General features: G+C 33.5%; 2 protein-coding genes, 1 non-coding gene and 1 pseudogene across 5 annotated transcripts; 3 read left to right on the top strand and 1 right to left on the bottom strand.

The window, feature by feature from the left end:
- The window catches only part of LOC131174714 (uncharacterized), an 83,270-nt pseudogene that overhangs the window by 22,394 nt on the left and 38,579 nt on the right, over window positions 1-22,297 (bottom strand).
- TRNAG-UCC (transfer RNA glycine (anticodon UCC)) lies at window positions 4,950-5,021 on the top strand. The gene has a single exon. It is a non-coding gene; the product is annotated as a tRNA-Gly (tRNA).
- Window positions 9,140-14,296, top strand: LOC110664120 (calcium-dependent protein kinase 1). Of its 2 annotated transcripts, none has more exons than XM_058138252.1 (9): window positions 9,140-9,716; window positions 9,808-10,094; window positions 11,095-11,253; window positions 11,543-11,695; window positions 12,201-12,316; window positions 12,695-12,862; window positions 13,462-13,589; window positions 13,692-13,791; window positions 13,918-14,296. In XM_058138252.1, the coding sequence occupies exons 1-9, from the start codon at window positions 9,304-9,306 to the stop codon at window positions 13,999-14,001; spliced, it is 1,608 nt and encodes a 535-aa protein (XP_057994235.1). In that variant the 5' UTR covers window positions 9,140-9,303; the 3' UTR covers window positions 14,002-14,296. The 2 variants fall into 2 exon arrangements, with proteins under 2 accessions (XP_057994235.1, XP_057994236.1); XM_058138253.1 differs by having other exon boundaries at window positions 9,141-9,716; window positions 11,110-11,253.
- LOC110664119 (potassium transporter 3) lies at window positions 15,277-21,832 on the top strand. Of its 2 annotated transcripts, none has more exons than XM_021823671.2 (9): window positions 15,277-15,594; window positions 16,400-16,643; window positions 16,739-16,987; window positions 17,085-17,135; window positions 17,871-18,131; window positions 18,212-18,264; window positions 18,961-19,075; window positions 19,502-19,756; window positions 20,238-21,832. In XM_021823671.2, the coding sequence occupies exons 1-9, from the start codon at window positions 15,292-15,294 to the stop codon at window positions 21,344-21,346; spliced, it is 2,640 nt and encodes an 879-aa protein (XP_021679363.2). In that variant the 5' UTR covers window positions 15,277-15,291; the 3' UTR covers window positions 21,347-21,832. The 2 variants fall into 2 exon arrangements, with proteins under 2 accessions (XP_021679363.2, XP_021679362.2); XM_021823670.2 differs by having other exon boundaries at window positions 15,289-15,600.

Below are 22,297 nucleotides of genomic sequence, written 5' to 3'. Positions count from 1 at the left end.
CACTAAATGTGACTCTCTTTTTATAAAGTAGGTATTTGCTAGTATTAGGTCGTATGCCATAGCAAAATCCATGATGCTTTTTCCCTCCTCATTTCGACTGCCAAAACCAAAACCTCCATGAACATTCTCATAACCTTGCCTATCACTTCCTACATGTCCATTCAAATCTCCACCAATGAAAACATTCTCTTCATTTGGTATGCTTTGCATTAAATCATCCATATCTTCCTAAAACCTTTGTTTACTCTCACTGTCTAGTCCTATTTGTGGGGCATAAGCACTAACTATATTTATTGTTTCTCCGTCTAGTACTAGCTTTACTAGTATAATTCTATCTCCTACTCTTTTCACAGCTCGGTCTGCGTCTTTCAATGTCCTGACTATGATTATACGCACTCATTTCTTGTTTCTCTCCTTTCCGGTAAACCACAATTTGTACCCTGAATTACCCACTTCCTTACTTTTCTCTCCTACCCATTTAGTCTCCTGAATGCAAGCAATATTCACCCTTCTCCTTTCCAAGGTATCCACAAGCTCCATTAATTTTCCTGTAAGTGATCCAACATTCCAAGTACCAACCCTGATCCTCCTCCTATCCTGCTCATTCCTAATTGGTCTCCTTCTATGATATCTTCTATTATTTTCTATGTTTATCTTGTGTTCTGTTCCACTATTTGTTCTATTATCTGTCTTATGGACTAACTTCTTTACCCACACCCGTCCATGATGTGGGAACCCTTGCTCACTTAACACCACACCCGGGCGCCGGCATGGCGCGTCGCTTTCGGTGAACGCCCTACACCCTTACATATTTATCACTACACCCGGGCTCCGATGTAGCGCGTCGTTAGTAGAGGACGCCCCAACGTTTATATCATTTGAATCCATATCATAGGGTGTGACGAAATTTTTACGCTGGTTGTCACCTACCGCAACCCTCCTCCTTTATCCGGGCTTAGGACCGGCTAAGCGCAAACTACTTAGGCGGAGTTAAGGCGCGGTTAGTGTTATTGAGAAATAATCAAGTTGAAGGCATAGATTTTCAGGAGACTTTTGCTCCGACAGAAAAATGGTTACTGTGTGCACCTTTCTTGCCGTTGTGGCTGCAAAGAATTGGGAACTCCATCAGATGGATGTCCAAAATGCTTTCTTACACGGTGATTTGGAGGAAGAGTTTTACATAAAGATGCTGCCTGGATTTGCTTCTCAATCACCAGGGAAGGTTTGTAAACTCCGAAAATCTCTATACGGTTTGCTGCAAGCACCTAGATGTTGGTTTGCGAAATTGGCTGCATCTCTGAAAGCTTATGGATTTCAGCAATCATATTCAGATTACTCTTTGTTCACTTTTTGAGCTGGGACTGTTCAATTGAATGTGCTTATTTATGTGGATGACCTTATTATCTCCAGCAATGATATTTTTGCTGTACAAAAATTCAAGAACTATTTGAGTCATTGCTTTCATATGAAAGACTTGGGGAAGCTGAAATTTTTCTTAGGGATTGAAGTAGCCAGAAACTCGAATGGTATTTTCTTGTGTCAACGTAAGTATGCGTTGGATGTAATTTCAGAAGTTGGATTACTGGGTTGCAAGCTGGCTAAAACTCCTCTTGAGCAAAATCACAAGCTGGCCCTTACCGAGAGTGATGATGTGGATGACCTGCTTCGATATAGGCGCCCGTGGGACGGCTTATTTATCTAAAAATAACTCGGCTCGAGTTGTCTTATTGTGTACGTATTCTTGCTCAGTTCATGCAACAACCGAAGAAAGCTCATTGGGAGGTAGCTGTTAGAGTTGTGCATTATTTGAAAGGAAATCCAGGTCAGGTTATACTACTGCATGTCAATTATGATCTCAAATTGTCTACTTACTGTGATTCTGATTAGGCTAGCTGTCCTTTGACGAGACGGTCTTTGACCAGTTATTTTGTTCTTTTGGGTGAATCCCCTATCTCGTGGAAGACTAAAAAGCAACAGACAGTATCTCGCTCATCCGCTGAAGCTGAATATCGGTCTATGAGTACTACAACTTGTGAACTTAAATGGTTGAAAGGATTATTGAATTCTCTTAGTGTGGCGCATACTGAACCTATGAATTTGTATTGTGATAGTCGTGACTTTGCATATAGCTGCTAATCCTGTCTATCATGAACGTACCAAGCATATTGAAGTGGACTGTCATTTTATCCGTGATGAGATATTGAATGGTAACAGTCGAACAGATTATGTACGTAGTTCAATGCAACCTGCGGATATCTTCACAAAGGCGTTGGGAAAGGATCAGTTTAACTTTCTTCTTCGCAAGTTGGGCATTCGAGATCTCCATGCTCCAACTTGAGGGGGGGTATTGGAAAGGCAGCTGTTAGCTGCCACTTATTTTGCATTTATTTAGGGCATTTGTTTAGGAATTTTTGTGTGCATATCTATTCTTACCTTTTGTTGTATGATTCTGATACAATTTTGGTAGTTTAGCTTGATTAGGAACCTATTTGTTAGCTGTAATTTTTTATATATATCTTTAATTTCTGGGGCAATAAAGATCAGAATTCTTATTCCAAAATTTCTTAGTTCTTTTACATAAACCTGATATTTAGATCAAGCTGGGAGTCCTCATGTAGAGAAATCTCGATGCATTCTTCATATAAATGGAATAATACTTTTGACTAAGACCGATAAGCCCTAATATTTGATCTGTCTCAAGAGAGGCACAAGTTGAGATAATCTCATTAGAAAACACACTAACACTCTCTCTCACTTCTTCATCATTCTCTTGGCTGCTCTCCCTTTCTATATATCCTAACCTCAAGTCCTCAATAATATAAATATTTATTTATATTTTTTATTTTTAAACATTTTCTTATAAATATAAATCCCAAGGTATCTATTCATTCATGTGCAGCATATGCTTTCAGTACCTTAGGATCTTAGTGTTTGTGCTATTATTCTCTTAAGACCATTCTTCTTCTGTCACTAACTTTTTTTTTCCCCACGGAGTTGCATGTATTTCATGAATGAATTCTTCACAGGCGAATATATAGATGCCTGTAATTTTCAGTGAATTAGACGTGTGATTGATGGCTTAACGCAATTATATTCACCTTACGTATGTCATGAGTCATGACAGACAATCTAAGTGCATGATTAAAAGCTTTAGAATTAGCATATAAAACTCCTGGAATTATTTGCCTGTCATATCTTAAATTAACTAGAAATTATTCAACTATTATTGAAAGGCATCGATATCTCAGAAACAAAATGAGGACGACTTCTTCAGAATTTCATGGTGAGGAATATATTCAGGGAAAACTGTTTATTTCACTTAAGAAAATGAAAAATGACAGAAGAAGTTTGTTTCAGAGAACCATTTGACCAAAGGTGACGCAGCATTCAAGCTATGAGCCCAGAAGATATTTAATTTCAATGATTTTTTAAGCTGTCTTGCCTGTTTCCTTCCTTGTTTTTGCAAGTCCTAATACTGGCCAGTGGCCACTAGTCAGCCAACCAGCCATATTAAATTCCTGTTGATGTACCAACGAGGATCTAACTTTGCAGCAAGAAACTAGATTTTGATTCTAATATCATAGGGGACACCTTCCCTAGGCAGATACAGCAAGCTCAAGTGAAAATAATAAAGCATATATATAATAGGCCTATATGCATATTGGTGACTATTTTTTATTTCTTGATCATTATTTTGTTAAGTGTCTTTGTTCAAAGCCTCTTGACCATGTTTATTGATAGTAGCAGAGTATTTCATCTGCCGAAGGATAACCGATATAAATAGTCGTCCTCATAAGTTAGATATTGCCTCGATATGATTTAATAATGGTGGATGACAATATTTTATTGAATGTGTAACCATTTACCCAACACACAATGGAATTGGATGCCCTAAGTGATTGAAAGCTAGCAAGACATCCAACTATTCCATGGTCCCAAACTTGCAGGACTTTGTGGATATGCAAATGGACCACTATCTTTCCTTCCAATACAATCATAAGGTTTTATTGATGTTCCGTTTGCAATTCTAACACATGTAGCAAATTAATGTTTCTATAGGGCTACAAATGGTAAATAATTTTTGCACTTCTCATCTGCAAATGGAGAGAAAGAAAGAAGAAAATTCTTCGGTCCCCTTCTTGAGGCTCATTTCTAATTTTCTATTCGTGGATAAAAAAAGGGGTTTCAAGATTGGAACACTGCCAGAATAATGTGATCTACACATTGAAAGCAAAATCCACAATCTCGTTCTAGCGGTCACGGAGCCTGGGGAATGGGTGCCATGGTCCCTGTAAAAAAATAAAATGAAATTACTCATATATTTTTATACATAAAAAAATTATTATAAATAAATATATATCGGTTATTGTTTTAGTCTCTTGAAATAAATTCTGGCCCGTCATCACTGGAAAAAAATTATATTATAATCCTGCCATTTCATATAAGATTAACATGTGAAATGATAAAATAATCAAAATGTGACAATTAAATGAAAAAATAATAATAATTTAAAAAAATATATATTTTTAACATATCAAAAAAACAACTTTTTTTATGAAACCTACTACTAATAACACAAATTGTATTATTGGTTTGTCCTCTTATGTAATTTTTACATGAAATCACGGTGATAGCATATAATTATTTCATTGCTAATTAGAAGGTTATAAAATTTTAATTTTGTATATTCTTTTATAAATAAAAATTTATAAGTTATGAATGTCAACTATATTTATGGACTTTAATTCAGTAGTATTAAATTCAAATTTCAATTGAAATTAAATGAAAAAAGAAATTCTTATGTAATTCTTACATTTTGTAATTCAATAATTCTAATGCATGATTTATCCATTAGATTGAAAAATAAAAAATGAAGACGAACGGTAAAAGAAGAGGAAATGGAGAAGTGTAAAGGATTTAAGAAATACATCCGGAAGTCTCATCAGCTAGCGTTTGTAGTCCAACGGTTAGGATAATTGCCTTCCAAGCAATAGACCCGGGTTCGACTCCCGGCAAACGCAGGACTGTTTTATGTTTATTTTTCCATCTTATAAAGCCATTTGAAAGCTAACAATTTTTTTTTAAAAAAATTGTGATATATTGTAATTATAATATAAATTCATGCAGTTGAGATATTTTTGTAATAAAAAAATATTTTAACAGTTAATAAAATAATAATAATAATAATAATAATAATAATAATAATTAAATATTATAAGTGTGCATATTTATTTAAAATACTTTAAAAATAAAAATATTAAAAATAAAGATATAAAAAAGGGATAATAGAAAAAAAAATTAAATAAATACTTTAAAATCTATGTAAATCTTTATTTTTTTTATTCAACCTTAATTTTAGCATAATTAAATAAATAAATTGCTTATAGATGATTTACATGACTTAAAAAGAGTAACACATTCTTTTTTTTTTTTTATGTTATATATTATTACCGGTAAATGTTTAATATTATGTTATCTAATACTAAGAATTGGTCAAAAATTATTTTGCATTGTAAATATTTTTATTTTGAAATTTTAATATATTTTAATTTGGGTTAGACAATAAGGTAATAAAATTATTTATATTTTAACCAATGCAATTTATTAGAAAAATACCTTTAAAAATTGACCTCAATATTTAATAATGGGTCCACCCCTAAATAAATCTCATATTTTATTGTCATACATTAAATAAAATTCACCAAATTTTTTTTATTTGGATTAATAACACGATAATTTATAATCATATTGAATTCCAATGATTTAAATTATTATTGTTTTGAATTATTAACTTAAAAAAAAATATTGAGTTTTAACTTCTGATCCAATTTATTTATAAAATATAATTCAATTTATCTGTAACGTAAAATATAATTGAAAAATATTAATAATAGTGGGAACGAAAAAGAACACTATGAGAGCTAGATAATTACTCTTTCAAAAAGGTATTATTTTAAATATTATTGGTAATGAACTATAGTCAACCAATACGATTGAATTAAATTATTTTATTATTTTAATTTAATTTTATAAATTCATTAAAAATTAAATTGAAGTTATATAAGGAATTGATTATATATATATATATATATATATATATATATATATATATATATATAATTTTTAAAAATATATTATATATTTTAACATAATTTATAAATAAATTTTAGTTTATTATTATTAGAGTCGTTTCTAAAATTGTAACATTTCGAGTTGAGTTAAAATTAATTATATAATTAAAAATATTAAAAAGAAATACTATTTAAGATATTTTATTTGCACTTATTTGATCAAACTTGTAATTTAGCTTTATAATTTTAAAATTAAATAATTTAAATTTAATATTTTAATAGTTTAATAATTTAATTTCTAATATTAGAATTAGAGTGTGTTTGGTGTAAAATAAACGGAATGAGAGTTACAATAATAACAATTAATGGTACTAAAATAACTTTTAACTCTATTACACTCAAAACAAACACACTCCTAAAATTAAGTCGTTATTAGTGAGATCTAAAATACCAAAATACCCTTTATTATAATTTACAACTACATTTTCCCATTTTTAATGCATTTAGATTAGCGGCCTTTTGCTGCTTCGAGAGCTCAATTTTTCCCAAATTCCCCCTTCCCTCCTAATTGACTTGCGATTGGATTTTGAATTGTTAATTCAAATTTCAACTCAATTATTGTTGATGTTCGTTATTATTATTATTTTTAATCTGAATTTTTCTGGGTTTTAAGTTTAATCATTAGAGAAGCGGAAAAGATCCAATTTCTGCAATTTTTTAAACTTAATTTGGAAGTTTTATTGTGGGGTTTTTGTTAAGCTTTTATTTCTTGAAAACTTTGTTAGCACCCTGTATGTTTCTGGGTTCTTTAAACTTGTGCTATAGTTATAAGACTAGTGATGGGAAGATACTGATAACGGCGAAGTGATTGAATTTGGGGCATTACTTTTGTAAGAAAAGTGGTGCCAACCCATTGACTAAAGGAAAGCTTGATTCTTTTTAGGAGAAGAATCCCATGTGCTCAACTGATCTAAACAGTCCTGAGCATGAAATTGTTGACAATCATGCTTGAAATCTTTTTCTTTATTTTGTTTGATTTCATATAATAGATTGGTCAATTCTTCTCGGGTAACTTGAAGTCCTTTATATTTTTTTTTCAGGAATTTCCAGTTAGTTGCCTGTCGGATCCACAGCTGGGTTGTTCAGATTGGCGAGTTGTTTCGAGGAACCAACATCAATTTCCTAATAAAATCCCGACTCGGATTCCGGCACATGGAGATTGAGAATCGGCCGCTTCGAAGAGCGTCCAACCTAGATATTGGACGCACTTTCTCCTTGAGGACAGAGCCCGAATGGATTCTTGTGGGCCGATGCCAGCGTCGGTTTCTCCGTCCCACCATTGGGGCATTTTGAATATTAAAAAATTTAAGAAATACGTTGATTAATTATGGTAAGCTAACGTTGATGTTAACAGTAAAGGGCGTTTAGTGCTTAGCTAATAAGAGTAATTATTATTTTTATAATTTTTAATTTTTATTAATATTATTTAAATATTTAAAAAAATACATTAATATTTATATTTTTAGAAATTAATAATCACCCTTAAAATTTATAAGAGTAATATTTAATTTTTAATTTTTTTACATTTTACTAAATACACTTTAAAAATTAATTTATTAAATTATTAAAATATAAAAAAATTAATTATTTAATTTTAAAAAATTAATTGAATGAAAAATACAAAATTTCACATGAATTTATGATTATATATATATTACATAAAAATTATTAAATTTTTAATACTTGACACGTTTGTATTTAAAAGTACTAAATTAAATTAAAAAAATTAATAATAAATTACAATATAATCTATAAAATTTTATTTAATTAACAAAAGTTATTATTTTAAATTTTATAATTAAATATTATTTATTTATCATATAAAATATACTTTTATATTATTTTTAATTAAATTTTTATATAAATATAAAATTTTTTTATTGATTAAAAGTAACTTAATATTTTTTTAATCAATCAAAATAAATTTATCTATCTAAAAATAAAATATAAAAATACAAACTTTCTCTCTAAAGTAATTATAAGATTTTGAGGGCAATCGTCTCTTTTTTTTTTTTTTTTTTTTTGTCATTCGCTTTATCAAAAAAAGTAGTAAGTGGAGGCCTTTGATATCTAAATTGAATAATAGTAACAGAGTAGTATTAAAATCAAAATCATCTTTATGATAATTGCTTTCGGAACAAATATATATATATATATATATATATATATATATATATATATATAAATAATTAGCGAGATAATAAAATAAATTAATATCTTATATATTGTAATATGTCACACTAGAGGTGACTATTAGGTTAATTGTTAATCTAAACCACAAAGTCCTTATTTTTTAAATTTTGATTTGATTTCAATTTTAATAAATTTAATAATTATTCTTTTCATTTTATTTAACAAAATTGATTTTAAATAGAATTAAATAGATTGATTTAGTAATTTAAAATAAATTGAATTGATTTAGAAAATTTTGCTTTGAAAAAAGTTCAATAAATATAAATGAAAATCAACTGTGGCAAAAGAGATTCGTAAAATATTTATATTTTTTTATATAAAGATTTATTTTGCTTGATTTCAAAATTTATTAAATTAATTTCAATCAATATTTTTATAAAATTTTAATTATAAATAAATGTTAGATATATTTTATTTAATATATATTTTATGTAATAAAGAAAATTTGAAATAAAAAATTTAAAATAATAAATTATTTTATTATTATTTTATTAATTAAATGAATTCTAAAAATTATATTATAATTTATAATTAATTTTTTCAATTCAATTTAATCTATTGAATACAATTATAATTAATTTTAAAGGTTTAAATTTTTCACCCATAATTAAAAGAATTAAATATAATTATAAATTCGCACAAAAATTTGATATTTTCATCTAATTAATTATTTTAAAATTATAATAATTTAAGTTATAAATTTTAATAAATTTTAAAAATTAAATTATAATTTATTACTTTTATTACAGTCATAGCTATCACATAAGTTCTGAAAAAAAATATATATACATATAAATACAATGGACATGTCGCACGGCAACCTACACCTACCAAGCCCATCATGTCATTCCACGCGCTGTTCCGTTCTCAGGACAAAACACCGAAAAATCCTCAAGAGCCAAGGTCCCAACATTTAACCTTCTCAATTCCGCGTTTTCTCTTTCGATATCTCTCCTCTGACTATCTTTGACCAAGCCAAATGGGTAACTGCAGCAGCCACCTCCCCTCCACGTTCAGCGCTAACGCCGCTGACTCTTCCGCCGCTTCCCGCCTCCCTCCTCCTCCAAATGGCATCACGGTCCACCCACCATCCGCCTCTCCCCCGCCTCGCCCTCCACCACCGCATTCACTGCAACCCTCCAATCGCCCCTCCTCCACCACTCCCGCTGTGGGCCGAGTCCTCGGTCGTCCCATGGAGGACGTCCGCAACACATACACGTTCGGCCGCGAGCTGGGCCGCGGCCAGTTTGGAGTAACCTATCTCGTCACCCACAAGGAAACCAAGCAGCAGTTCGCCTGCAAATCCATCGCCACCCGCAAACTCATCAACCGCGATGACATTGAGGACGTCCGCCGCGAGGTCCAGATCATGTATCACCTCACTGGTCACAGGTCTATCCTCTATTAAATATTGGACAGATCATCTTTCTTTCAATTTGAAGTGAAAATGTGAATTTCAGTTCCCTTTCTCTGTTTTTAACAGGAATATAGTGGAGCTAAAGGGAGCATATGAGGATAGGCACTCGGTGAACTTGGTGATGGAGCTATGCGCGGGAGGGGAGTTGTTTGATCGGATCATAGCTAAGGGTCATTATTCAGAGAGGGCAGCAGCCAATCTATGCAGGCAGATCGTGACTGTTGTGCATGATTGTCATTCCATGGGAGTTGTACATAGGGATTTGAAGCCTGAGAATTTCCTTTTCTTAAGCACCGATGAGAATTCCCCTTTGAAGGCTACTGATTTTGGTCTCTCTGTGTTCTTTAAGCCAGGTGAATTTTGGTCTTATGAATGGATTCCTTTGAGGTTAGGTACTGATGTTTCGGTGACTCTTTAACCAAAAACTGATTAGACCAAGTACAATGTCCATATAATGAACAACTGAAACGGAAATAAGCCATGGGTTTAGTTAGAATTTGAATGGGCCAAACCTCCTAATATGCATTAGTAAAGCAATTTGATAATGGGATTCAGGCAGTTTAGTAATAAATCAGATTTCCACCACAACCATCCCACCCCTCCACGCCCCCAAAACCAAACCCCCCCACCCCACACCACACAAACCCCAACACCCCCCCCCCCCCCCCCCCCCCCCCCCCTCTCTTTCTTTTAAAGGGTTGTGAAGTTATTACTTACGGTGCTTGTAATGTGTTCCGGTTCTTTTCTTAGATTTTATTTAGCTCCTAGCTGTCTTATGATCCAAAAGTCTATTCTTAGCTTCGGTTGAAAAAAAGAAAAAGTAAAAGAAAGTCTATTCTTAGAGTTGTATTTTTCATTCCCTTTTCAGCGATTATGATGTTGAAAATTGCTTCATGTCTTTAGAGTTTAGACTGTGGGGCCAGTTGAAGATCTGGATGACATATGGCTCAAAGGGAGATAAAGATATCAGTCTATTTATATGTTCCTATCTTTTCTTTGACTTGAACGTTAACATGATGAGAATGAAGGTTATTGGCTATCAACAAATAATAAATGTGTTGGTGCTCTAAATCCTTGGATATCCTTAAGAGTAGAAAGCTTAGAGGTAATTTCTAGTATGAGTGAGGTGTGAAATATCAGTCAAGTTCTAATACCAAGTTAACTTTTCAAGAGTTATTGGTTACAAATATATCAAGTCATTGCTTTAACTTGTTGTGACAACATATTTTGACTTGTGCCTTGTATCTCTGAATTCAGAATATGAGAGCGTCTTCCCTTCTGACCATTATAATGCATTTTCCCTTTCACTGTTATTTTTGAGGGCCTTACTGGTGATGGGCTTGAACTCTACAGTCTGTGTAATTGCAGGTGATGTATTTAGAGACCTTGTTGGAAGTGCATATTATGTAGCTCCTGAAGTATTACATCGAAAATATGGAGCTGAGGTTGATATTTGGAGTGCTGGGGTTATCCTGTATATTCTTCTTAGTGGGGTCCCACCCTTTTGGGGAGGTAAGGCTATTGACACTTAATGCTGGATTAATAACATGATGTTGATGCCATTCATGTGTTATATTGGACTGAACATTAATTGTTGGTTTGTTGCTGATTGTAAAAGTAAGCTTATATAATAGAGTTTCAATTGTGTTTAAGATTCATGATCTGTTTCTTGAATGTACTGTAAACAGACTAATTGGAAATTTAAAAATTAGTGGTTTATTTACTTTGTTTTACTTCTTCTTTTTTTAATTTTTTTTTAATTATTCTTCCTTACGAAGTCAGCCCTCTCTTGCACATGCAGAGACCGAACAGGCTATATTTGATTCTGTTCTTCGGGGACATATTGATTTCTCCTCTGACCCATGGCCTTCCGTATCCAGCAGCGCTAAAGATCTTGTGAAGAAGATGCTAAGAACTGATCCTAAGGACCGACTTTCAGCAGTAGAAGTACTAAGTAAGTTCCATTTGGAAATGATTTTCTAGAGACAAGTTATTTCCATGAGAAGAGCACTTGAAAAGTTTCAAACATGCTGACCCTGCAGTTCATCGTTTGATTTCTTTTTTTCTTAGTTCCTGCTCTCAAAAAATCACACACATGCCAAAAAGTTGTGTGCTAGTGATCTTTGGTATTTATTTGGGAGATGCATTGGACATTATGATTGCATGAGCCATGAAGCCTTGTGTTGCTTTTTGGCACTAAGCAATCATCTTTGTTGGCAAGCCTTCCTATGTGTTACAATATATCGATGTTTTCAACCAATATCTTGTAACTAGTTCATGCTCGTGTCATGAGTAAAAAATTTTTAGCTTCCATGGTTAATTTGTGGTTTAGAACTGCCAATATGATTTTTATTATGTAGTGTTCACTGTTTGAGTCCATCTTGTCGAAAATTTTGCTTGAATTTCCTTGACTTCTATAAATAAGAATGAGGCTTGATGACACAGAAAATGCATTGCAGATCATCCATGGATGCGAGAAGATGGTGATGCATCTGATAAGCCTCTTGATATTGCTGTGTTAACCAGAATGAAACAATTCAGAGCAATGAACAAACTTAAAAAAGTAGCTCTAAAGGTGAGATGTCTTTAAGTGTTAAATATGTTATTGTTATTTTTATCATTTTTAGTATTGAAGATCATTTGGAGAGGAAAGGACAACGTGGGATGATATGCTATCAACCTAAATGTACAAAAGCTAAAACTGCAAGTCTATAAGGGCAAAAGGAAAATATTAGAAATTGGAGAGGTAGAAAATTTGCACCTTCTTTGTTGGCATGGCGCCCAAATTAATGAAACTAATCAATCTGAAATATCCCAAAGCAAGCTGCAAATTTGGTTGCAGGGTTAATCTTCTTCCATTCCATGTAATGGTGGTAGAGGGCATCAGTATCATCATTGTCATCATCCAGTCTACAATCATATTATAGTAACAATTTGTTTCTTCCCTTTCCAGGTAATTGCCGAAAACCTTTCTGAGGAAGAAATTATGGGCTTGAAGGAAATGTTCAAATCCATGGACACTGATAACAGTGGAACAATCACTTATGAAGAGTTGAAAGCTGGTCTTCCTAAATTGGGTACCAAGCTTTCTGAGTCCGAAGTGAGGCAATTAATGGAAGCGGTAACATCTCTGATCATGTTCTAATTTTTATTCTCTATTAGCTTAATGGTACTTTAAAGATACCCATTCTACAGCGGTACAGAGAAGATGTTGACAGTCATCCTTCTAGAAAATTCATTCCTTTTCAATTGCTGCTAAGTCTAAAAATTCAACCTGTCCCAAACTGAAGCCCAAATTTTCTGATCAGGATTTAGAAAAAGGAAGTCAGTAGGATTAAGAACTGGTGTGGAAATCTTCATTAGATTTATGATATTGATGATTGATGGATGAAGTTGTTGCATTTTACATTATGCTGCCCATTTTATGATCAACATTGTACAAATATAAGTTTGCATGCTTAACTTCGTAAAAAACGTGTCAAACCCTGAGGAATTGAGGAGCCATCATGGTTCTTAGCTATGGTCCATATTTGCTTATCTATTCCAGCCCTTGTAGTGTCTTATTGTATTGTGTCCATTCATCTTAGCATTTGAAATTTTGCTTTCAATCTCTCTCCCTCTATCGATTACATTTTTCTTTGGTTTTCTCTGTCATTCTGGACTTCAAATTGATGCATTCATTGGTCCAACTGAGAATAATGAACTTCACTGCTTTTCTAGGCCGATGTGGATGGAAATGGAACAATTGATTACATTGAGTTTATAACAGCTACTATGCACATGAATAGAATGGAAAGAGAGGACCACTTATACAAGGCTTTTGAATATTTTGACAAGGACAAGAGCGGGTAATTCTAATCTCATTTAGCTTTCTTACCACTTACCGTACTACTAGGAACTTATCACCCTGTTTTTATGCAAGTATTATCATTTCTTTTTTCTCATTATAGGTACATCACAATGGAAGAGTTAGAACATGCCCTTAAGAAATATAATATGGGCGACGCAAAAGCAATAAAAGAGATCATTGCAGAAGTCGACACTGACAATGTATATTTCTTGCTTTTCACTTTGTTCTTTGATTTTCCCTTAAGGATTAGGACAGAAACAAACAGTTCCATTACTAAAATTTGTTTGTTAATATAGTATCTTATATATCCCTGAACTTTTTTATAGGATGGAAGAATTAACTACGAGGAGTTTGTAGCCATGATGAGAAAAGGCAATCCAGAGTTGGTCACAAACAGAAGACGCAAATAAGCCTCAAGTTTTGCTTTTCTGATGGCTTTAATCGTTTGTGAATTTTTTGTTTTTCATTATGTACTGTAATTGAGATACCATATGGAACATCAAATTTAGCTGGCATTGTATTGCACAGCAAGCCAATCACCGTCTTGTGAGATCCTTCGCGGTGTGCCATGCATGCCCTTTGCACAGAGAAATAGGCTTCAATGGCATTGCATTTTGGGAGATTTTTCACCATTTTTGGTGACACATATTTCTCATATGTACGCAGAAATTTTTCTACATTATATTTACGACTTTTTTTTTTTAACTTTTCTTTTTGTTTATCTTAATGGCAATTTTTTTTAATTGCAAATCCCAAGGCCAAAGAGGCATGAGAAAACAACAAAGGAATGGCTTGAAGCCAATCACGTGGAAGTTTACCCTTGAAGGCAAGCTTAGCCAGACAATCTACAGGTTTGTTTGCTGGGCGCTTCACCGATGAAAGGGGCCTGGGTAAACGATAACAATGCTAGGAATTTGTCTGAAGAGAAGCTTGACATTCCCATCTATAATGCAAATTTGGAATTGGAGTCTCAAGGCAATCAACAAGGAAGGCAGAATCTGATTCCTGAATAACAAATATAGCTCCCATGCTGCTTGCCAACTGAATAGCTGTTACCAATGCTGCTGCTTCACCAACAAAGACCGAAGAATAGGCCACCTTACGGGTTACCCCATGAGCCAGCTGTCCTCTATAGTTTCGGACGATGACTGCTGCATATGGTTATATAGTTGATGCTCCCCGTCTATTCCTGTTTAATTTGTCAATGACAGAAGCAATGAAATTTTTAGGTGACGAGCCAACGGATACCGGCTGTAACTTCTTCAGGTTGTTGAGCTGCTTGAAGCATTTATCGATTTGAAACACTACAACTGATTCTGATTTATAAATTCTAATAATTAAACCCTCTTATTATAAATATAAAAATAAAAAAAATCTTCGAAAGTAAAATTGGGTTGCAAGAAAAATTAACGGCTAATTGTTAGGGCTGATGAAGGATTGAGGATTTTTCATATTCGATTTGATTTAATTTTATTAGAATGAATTTAGATAAATATTTAAGTTTAAAAAATAATATTTGTATTTACTAATTGAAATTATTTCTATAAATAATCAATTTATTATAAATATGATATTTATTAATTTTCAATATTATATTTTAAATAAATTAATTAATAAAATATTTTTGAAAAGATATTATTAATTAAAAAATATGAAATTAAAAGAATTTAAGTAATTTAAAATATCAAAAATATTAATCGATGTTAAATTCCAACAAAATAATTTCCGTGATTAGCCGCTGCCCTCCCCGAGTGACTACTGGCAGACACACATGTCGGATCAGGAACATCCAAAAGCAAAGTCGCAGTTTTGTAGACGCCACCTTTAGCATCAGCAGAAACACACAAACGGTACGCGAAAAAGGACCCGCGAGATTTGGATCAGTTTGTTACGACAGTGTTTCAGTCTACAAATTTCAATTCCCCGATATATCAAAAACCACCCTTCAGTTCCTTCTGATCACACACACACAAGGACGAGGCACGGGAGGAGAAGCAGCCATGGTAGGTGTATGACTCTACAATTTCTCTCCAGTAATTGTCCCTTTCGATTTCCGTTTCTAAACCAGTGGAAAAACCCTAACTCTTTTCCAATTTAAATCATCCTACTTTCTCACATTTTCCGAAATTTGATTCATTCCAGTTCAATTTCAATGCAGATTACTAATTGCGGATGTAAAATTATTGCTTGCGTTATTAATGAATAAAGATTATGTTTTAATGCATAATCAAGATTAGTACCATGGGATTATTTTAGATGTCACCCAGCAAGCAGTCTATTTTAGATGAATATTTGGATCCTTAATTTGGCAGAGAAATGAAGAGAAATTAAAGGGAGGAATTGAAGAGAAAAAAAAAGATAGTAAATTTATTTTATGTTGTTTGGATAGGTTATCAAAATAGGAGAGAAATATAATTTCTTTTTTAGGAGAAATATCTATTATATTCTCATTTTTTTTTTCTTATGTTTATATTGGAGAAGGATATTAAGATATTTCACCCATCTTTCCTTTCTCTTCAGTTTTCTCTATTTTTCATCAATTTGGAGAGAAATATTTTTTGTTAAATTTTTTTTTCATTTCTCATCCTTTTTCTTCATTTCTCTTCAATTCTCTCTTCAATTTGATGTCCAAATAAAGGAATTTAAAGAAATGAATTTTTTTTCTTTTCTCTTCTCTCCATTTCTCTCAATTCAAACAAAGGGTAAATGATAAGAATTTGTTTGTTGAATGGATATTTATATGTAACTTATGCATATACACCTTTTTACAAGTTTGATCGAGTCTAATGTTGTTTTCTGCTTGAGCAGGTCGAAATTGAAACTCCAAGAAAACATGTCCTCCTATTGGCATATCAGAGTTTTGGCATAGTGTTTGGTGACTTGAGTACTTCTCCTCTTTATGTTTATAAAAGTATATTTTCTGGGAGGTTGCGCCATTATCAAACTGAGGACACGATTTTTGGAGCCTTTTCCTTGATTTTTTGGACTTTAACGTTTTTTTCTTTGTTTAAGTATGTTGTTTTCATGTTGAGTGTGGATGATAACGGGGAAGGTAAGTGTTGATAAGCTTGTTACTTTATTTTTTTAAAGTAATTTTTGGGTTGTTGGTCATTCAGATAATTAGTTATACTGTTGAATTGTTTGCAGGAGGAATTTTTGCGCTGTATTCACTTCTTTGCAGGCATGCGAAATTTTGTTTGCTTCCTAATCAACAAGCAGCAGATGAGGAACTTTCTACATATCATGGTGAAGGTCGTTCAAATAGAAGTGCTCCTCCCTCTGCATTCAAGAAGTTTGTTGAGAGACGCAAGAAAGTGAAAACAGCTCTGCTTCTTGTAGTCTTGTTTTGTGCTAGCATGGTTATTACCATGGGTGTACTCACACCTGCAATTTCTAGTAAGTTGCTGATAGTGACTTGCATTTCCTCAACATTTGATTTGCCCACTCCTCATCTCTTTCTATTACTATGCTGATAGATATCTGTTCTTTTCAGTCCTTTCATCCGTTGAGGGGCTGCAAGTTCAAGCCAAGAATTTGCATCGTGGTGAGTAACCAGAAAACAAAAAAAGGAAAAAGATAGACTTTCCATTTTACCTTTTAATATGTATGGCATGAAACATATGCATGTAGTATGGTTCCAATATCTTCATGAGGTTTGAGAGTTGATTCTCATCAGGTCTAGGTGTCTGGTTATATTTCAACTGCAGAAAATAAGAAATGACAACAGTCAAAAAAGAATTTAGTAAGAAATAAGAACCCCAGCTCTGTTGACATCTGCTTTCTTATGCTGAGTTTGAGGTTCACTACTCATGTTGCTTATCTGAAAAGGAGACTTTATCTGTGTTCTTTATGGTGGGATCTTGCAACTTCATGAGTGATTTTTGAGAAAAAGAGTCCTAAATCCATCAGATATGAAATATTACATTGGTTAATGTGATATTTGGGCTTCTCCACCTACTAGCTTGAGTTTTGCGTTGGATGCTTTAACTTGTTATCAGGGTCTAGTTTGTGGTTTCATGGGTGAGCCACATTTTTCATGGTTTCAGTTGAGTCTATGTTTAAAATGTTCAGCTTCTGTGCCTTAAGCCCTTAACAGTAAGGCAGGGGTGGAAGTGGAACCTTGATGGATCTTTCTTATGTTGCATCCTTGCACTGAAACAAGAAACCTACAAAAGAGGAAAAGAACAAAGGGAAGGGTGATTTGCCATTTGTTTTTGGCTTCTTCCATCTTAAATGTGTGCATATCACTCAAGTTGCTGATACTTATATATACCTACAGGAATGGTGGTTCTCATTGCCTGCATTGTACTGATTGGCCTTTTTGTTTTGCAATATCGTGGCACTCACAGGGTTGCATTCATGTTTGCTCCCATTGTGATTATGTGGTTACTGTTTATTGCCATCATTGGTGCCTACAATATTGTTCACTGGAACACAAGAGTACGCCAGGCTTTTTCTCCATACTATATCTACAAGTTCTTTAGGGACACTGGAAAAGATGGTTGGATTTCTCTTGGAGGGATACTTTTATGTATTACCGGTAATATGGAGTTTGAATTTACTTTAGCTCATTAAGCTTCTTAATTGTCAACTTATGTAGTCTTTTTCTCTTAACCACAGGAACTGAGGTTATATATGCAGAACTAGGCCAGTTCACTGCTTCATCAGTAAGGGTATGTGCAACCAGTTCTTAGAAAATAAGTTAGATTTTGAGTCAATATAAAACTTGACCCAAAAAATCTAAGGGTGATGTTGTTGAAGACCCAATTTAAAACTTGATCAATTCTGGTCTTTTATGATATAAACTGGCCACATCTTCAACAAACATTCATGCCTTTTTTGGATTCTTTTCCTCAGCATTGGTGTAGAAAAAGGATTTTTGATGTAGGACATTAGAGATAGGAGAGCAATATGTTTTCCGTGAATATTTATTTCCTTTTAAGATTTCAAAATGTTCTTCAGTCTCAATACTTGTTTTTTTGACATCCAAACTAATCATATACTCAGGAAGTTTTTCAGATATTCACAGTTTGGATTCTCCCAATATTAAGACAGTAAAAACTAGGACTATGAACAAGAACTCTGATGTCAAAAACTTAAGTCAATTATCCTGAATCATGCTCTTTTCAGAAAACTTAACTTAGAATTAGCATAATTATCTATGCACGCATAAAATGATAACAGTCCCTCAGTATATAGACTTGATTTATTGTTCTTTTCAAACATTTCTCTGAAAGAGAAAAGATTGTGCTTAGAATTTATATTGCATCTTCACTTGGCCTTATAATTGTGCTTTAAAATTTTGCTTATTTTAGCTTAGATATATGGAGCTGCCTCAAACAATCTTTATAACTTCTTATTATGTGCAGGTTGCATTTTCTTTTGTTGTATATCCATGTCTAGTGCTGCAATACATGGGGCAAGCTGCATTTATTTCAAAAAATTTTTCTACAGTATCCATGAGTTTCTATTCTTCAATTCCAGGTAAATTATCTATCATTAACCTATCATTTATGGTGAATATGTTCCTATTTTCACCATATTTACATTTGTGAGGCTTTATCAATATCTATGATCTTAGTGGTTCTAAAGGGGTTCTGGCAAATCTATTTAAATTTATGCATAACAGATTGAGATGGCTAACAGTGCTTTTTACAGAATTATGAGTTGAGGGGTATGAACCAGTTTGCCAATGGCCTCACTTTCTTTAAGAACTGTGTAATGGAATTCTATAACTTACTGGAATTTTCTATATTCACTTTCAGTTTCTAGTTGCTAACCTTGTTAAGCAAGAATGCAATTATACCTTTTTTTGAGCTTTATCCCTTGAGAGACAACACTGAAAATAAATTTTGTTCTTATTACCATTGTTGCTGTTGTTTAAACGAATGCTTTGACCGGCTGTTGTAGATTCACTATTTTGGCCAGTACTGGTGATGGCAATTTTAGCTACAATTGTTGCCAGCCAAGCTGTAGTATGTGCCACATTTTCAATCGTCAAACAATGCCATGCATATGGATGTTTCCCTCGCATCAAGATTGTACACAAACCAAAATGGGTTGATCGTCAAATGTACATCCCAGAAATAAATTGGATACTTATGGTTCTCTGTCTGGCTGTCACAATTGGCTCTCATGACACTAACAGTATAGGAAATGCTTACGGTTAGTCCTTTTTTTTCCCCTTGATGCTATATTTAATACTATAATTATATAGATATGTAATCATGTTCTTTTGATACATCTGCATATTGTCATGCAATTATACTTGTACAGTGAATGATTGTGAACTTGATTTAAAGAAATAGAGTTTTTCTTTTTTTCCCCCTTAAGAAAGCATGTTGGAGTTGGACATTCCATCTCTCAAAATCTGTGTGAATCATGTTTGTTGATAGAAACAATGGACTGTTTTTATTAGCAATACTTGTCTTGATGGTTTGGTCAGAAAACACATGCCTATAAAAAGTCGGATCATCTCATTGGTGGAGAAGAGGATTGACCATCACACACAATAGTGGCAACAATTTTTTACTGAATCCTACATATGCCATGAGTTGAAACTATAATAAAATTTTGGATCATAGTTCTTTTGTTTAAAACTGATGTTGTTGTCTTAAAAATGCTAATTTTGGAACCTTGATTTCAGGGATTGCATTCATGACTATGATATTTGTGACCACGTGTTTGATGTCATTGGTCGTCAACTTTATATGGCATAAGAGTGTCGGTTTTTCCCTTTTATGCTTCTTGTTCTTTGGAATAATAGAGCTTATTTTCCTCTCATCTTCTTTTATGAGAATTCCCAAGGGTGGATGGGTTCCTCTTGTGCTCTCTGCAGTCTCCACGTTCATTATGTTTGTTTGGCATTATGGTAGCAGGAAGAAGTATTTATATGATGTACATAACAAAGTACCCATGAAATGGATCCTCACTCTGGGTTCTGATCTTGGCATTGTAAGGGTTCCTGGGATTGGTCTTATCTACACTGAGTTAGCTAGTGGCATCCCAGCCACATTTTCCCATTTCTTAACCAACTTACCGGCATTTTACAAGGTGGTTGTATTTGTCTGTGTTAAGATTGTTCCTGTTCCTTATGTCCCCCAAAATGAAAGGTATCTTATTGGTCGGATTGGCCCCAAATCTTATCATTTGTATCGCTGCATCATTCGAAATGGATATAATGATGTCCAGGAAAAAGAAAGTGAATATGATGTTGAGAATGCACTTGTGATGAGCATAGCAGAGTTTATCCAACTGGAAGCTGAAGGTTGTGGGAGTGTTGATGGTTCTGTGGATGGTCGGATGGCAGTTGTGAGGACATCTGAAAAGTTTGGGAAAAGATTCATAATTTCAGAATCTGATGGTTATGGAGAAAGCAGCAGTTCAAGGTCCCCAACTACTGTAGGTTGCAGCAGCAGGTCAGCTGCACTGCAGAAATTAAAATCTATGTACGAGGAGCAGGAGACACCCCAGCTAAAACATAGGCGGCGTATCCAGTTAAAGCTTTCAGATGCAAAATGTAAGGATTTACAAGCTAAAGACGAGCTGTTGGAGCTTCTGGAAGCTAAGGATGCTGGGGTAGCATATGTAATAGGTCACTCACATATTAAGGCGAAATGGAGTGCAGCGTTCTTAAAGAGGCTTTTGATCAATATCTTCTACTCTTTCTTGCGTAAAAACTGCCGGTCCCCTTCTGTCTCCTTGGATATTCCTCATATTTCTTTAATTGAGGTGGGCATGAACTACTATTTATAGGGCAATCTTCTGTGGATAAATCTTGGAGTGTGATTTCTAGCTGCAGAAATTGCATTTTCTTCTTTTTTCTGTGAGGGTTGTAGGCCATTTCTCACAATAGTGATTCTGGACTTGGATTTGGTTGGTTGCATCAGTGGAGCAGACAAGTTGCACCTTCTTCCTAAATAATAGATAATAAAAGTCTCATGAACACAAATAAAGTTGCATCTGATGAATAGCAAAGTTTGTTTTTCGTAGATCAGCGGAAGGATTTGTACTGATTACACTTGCCAACTTTGTCTATCTTGCTATTCAAGTGGGTTTTTGCAAGAGTCTTCCAATTCTGAAGCCATGCCATTTTTTGTTAATATATATCATTTTTCCTGTGCTGTTGTAATTCTATCTCGTATATGTATCGAAATTAATTTTTGCTTGTCCCTCTTCTGGAGGCAAGAATTTATCTGCACAATGAAATCATTGCAGGAACCCGAATTGTTTGGACAAGAACTACTGGCAACTGTTTTATCCATAAACTGGAAGCATGTATCTTGGCAACTGTCCTTGGTAAGTAGTATCTCATTTTTCTGGAGCTGGATAATCATATGCAGAGGGTCATCCAATGCAGGTATCGATAAACATTCATAGCCCTTGGAAGTTAAATGGCTCCTTATCATTTGTCCTGTTTCTGTGACAATGATGGGCTTGCAATTATTTATCAAGCACAGATTTAAACTATGGAGGGCAGTGCTGATCAACAATTTTGAATGTGCTGAAACTCTTCTTCCTCTCTACCTAACATTGACAGAATTTTTTTTTTCCCTGAAACATAGATGTTAGGTGAGACGAGCAGGGGAAAACTATTATATAATCACTTTCACTGGGCTATAAGTCTTTAATTCGCGTGGAACACGTTTTTTGAAAAATTTTTAGTTGTTTTGATTAATATGAAAGATATATTTAATATAATTTAAT

Source organism: Hevea brasiliensis, chromosome 16 (assembly GCF_030052815.1).
Source record: "Hevea brasiliensis isolate MT/VB/25A 57/8 chromosome 16, ASM3005281v1, whole genome shotgun sequence".
Taxonomy (NCBI): Eukaryota; Viridiplantae; Streptophyta; class Magnoliopsida; order Malpighiales; family Euphorbiaceae; genus Hevea; species Hevea brasiliensis.
Note: the sequence above shows the minus strand (reverse complement) of the source record. Positions and strands in the feature narration are given on the sequence as shown.

Coding starts and splice junctions, on each gene's coding strand:
- LOC110664120 (XM_058138252.1), top strand. CDS start 9,304: ATGGGTAACTGCAGCAGCCACCTCCCCTCCACGTTCAGCGCTAACGCC. Junction 10,095..11,094: donor CTCTGTGTTCTTTAAGCCAG/GTGAATTTTGGT, acceptor TGAACTCTACAG/TCTGTGTAATTGCAGGTGAT. Junction 12,863..13,461: donor TGAGGCAATTAATGGAAGCG/GTAACATCTCTG, acceptor CTGCTTTTCTAG/GCCGATGTGGATGGAAATGG.
- LOC110664119 (XM_021823670.2), top strand. CDS start 15,292: ATGTTAAATTCCAACAAAATAATTTCCGTGATTAGCCGCTGCCCTCCC. Junction 15,601..16,399: donor GAGAAGCAGCCATGGTAGGT/GTATGACTCTAC, acceptor CTGCTTGAGCAG/GTCGAAATTGAAACTCCAAG. Junction 19,076..19,501: donor TTTCTATTCTTCAATTCCAG/GTAAATTATCTA, acceptor CGGCTGTTGTAG/ATTCACTATTTTGGCCAGTA.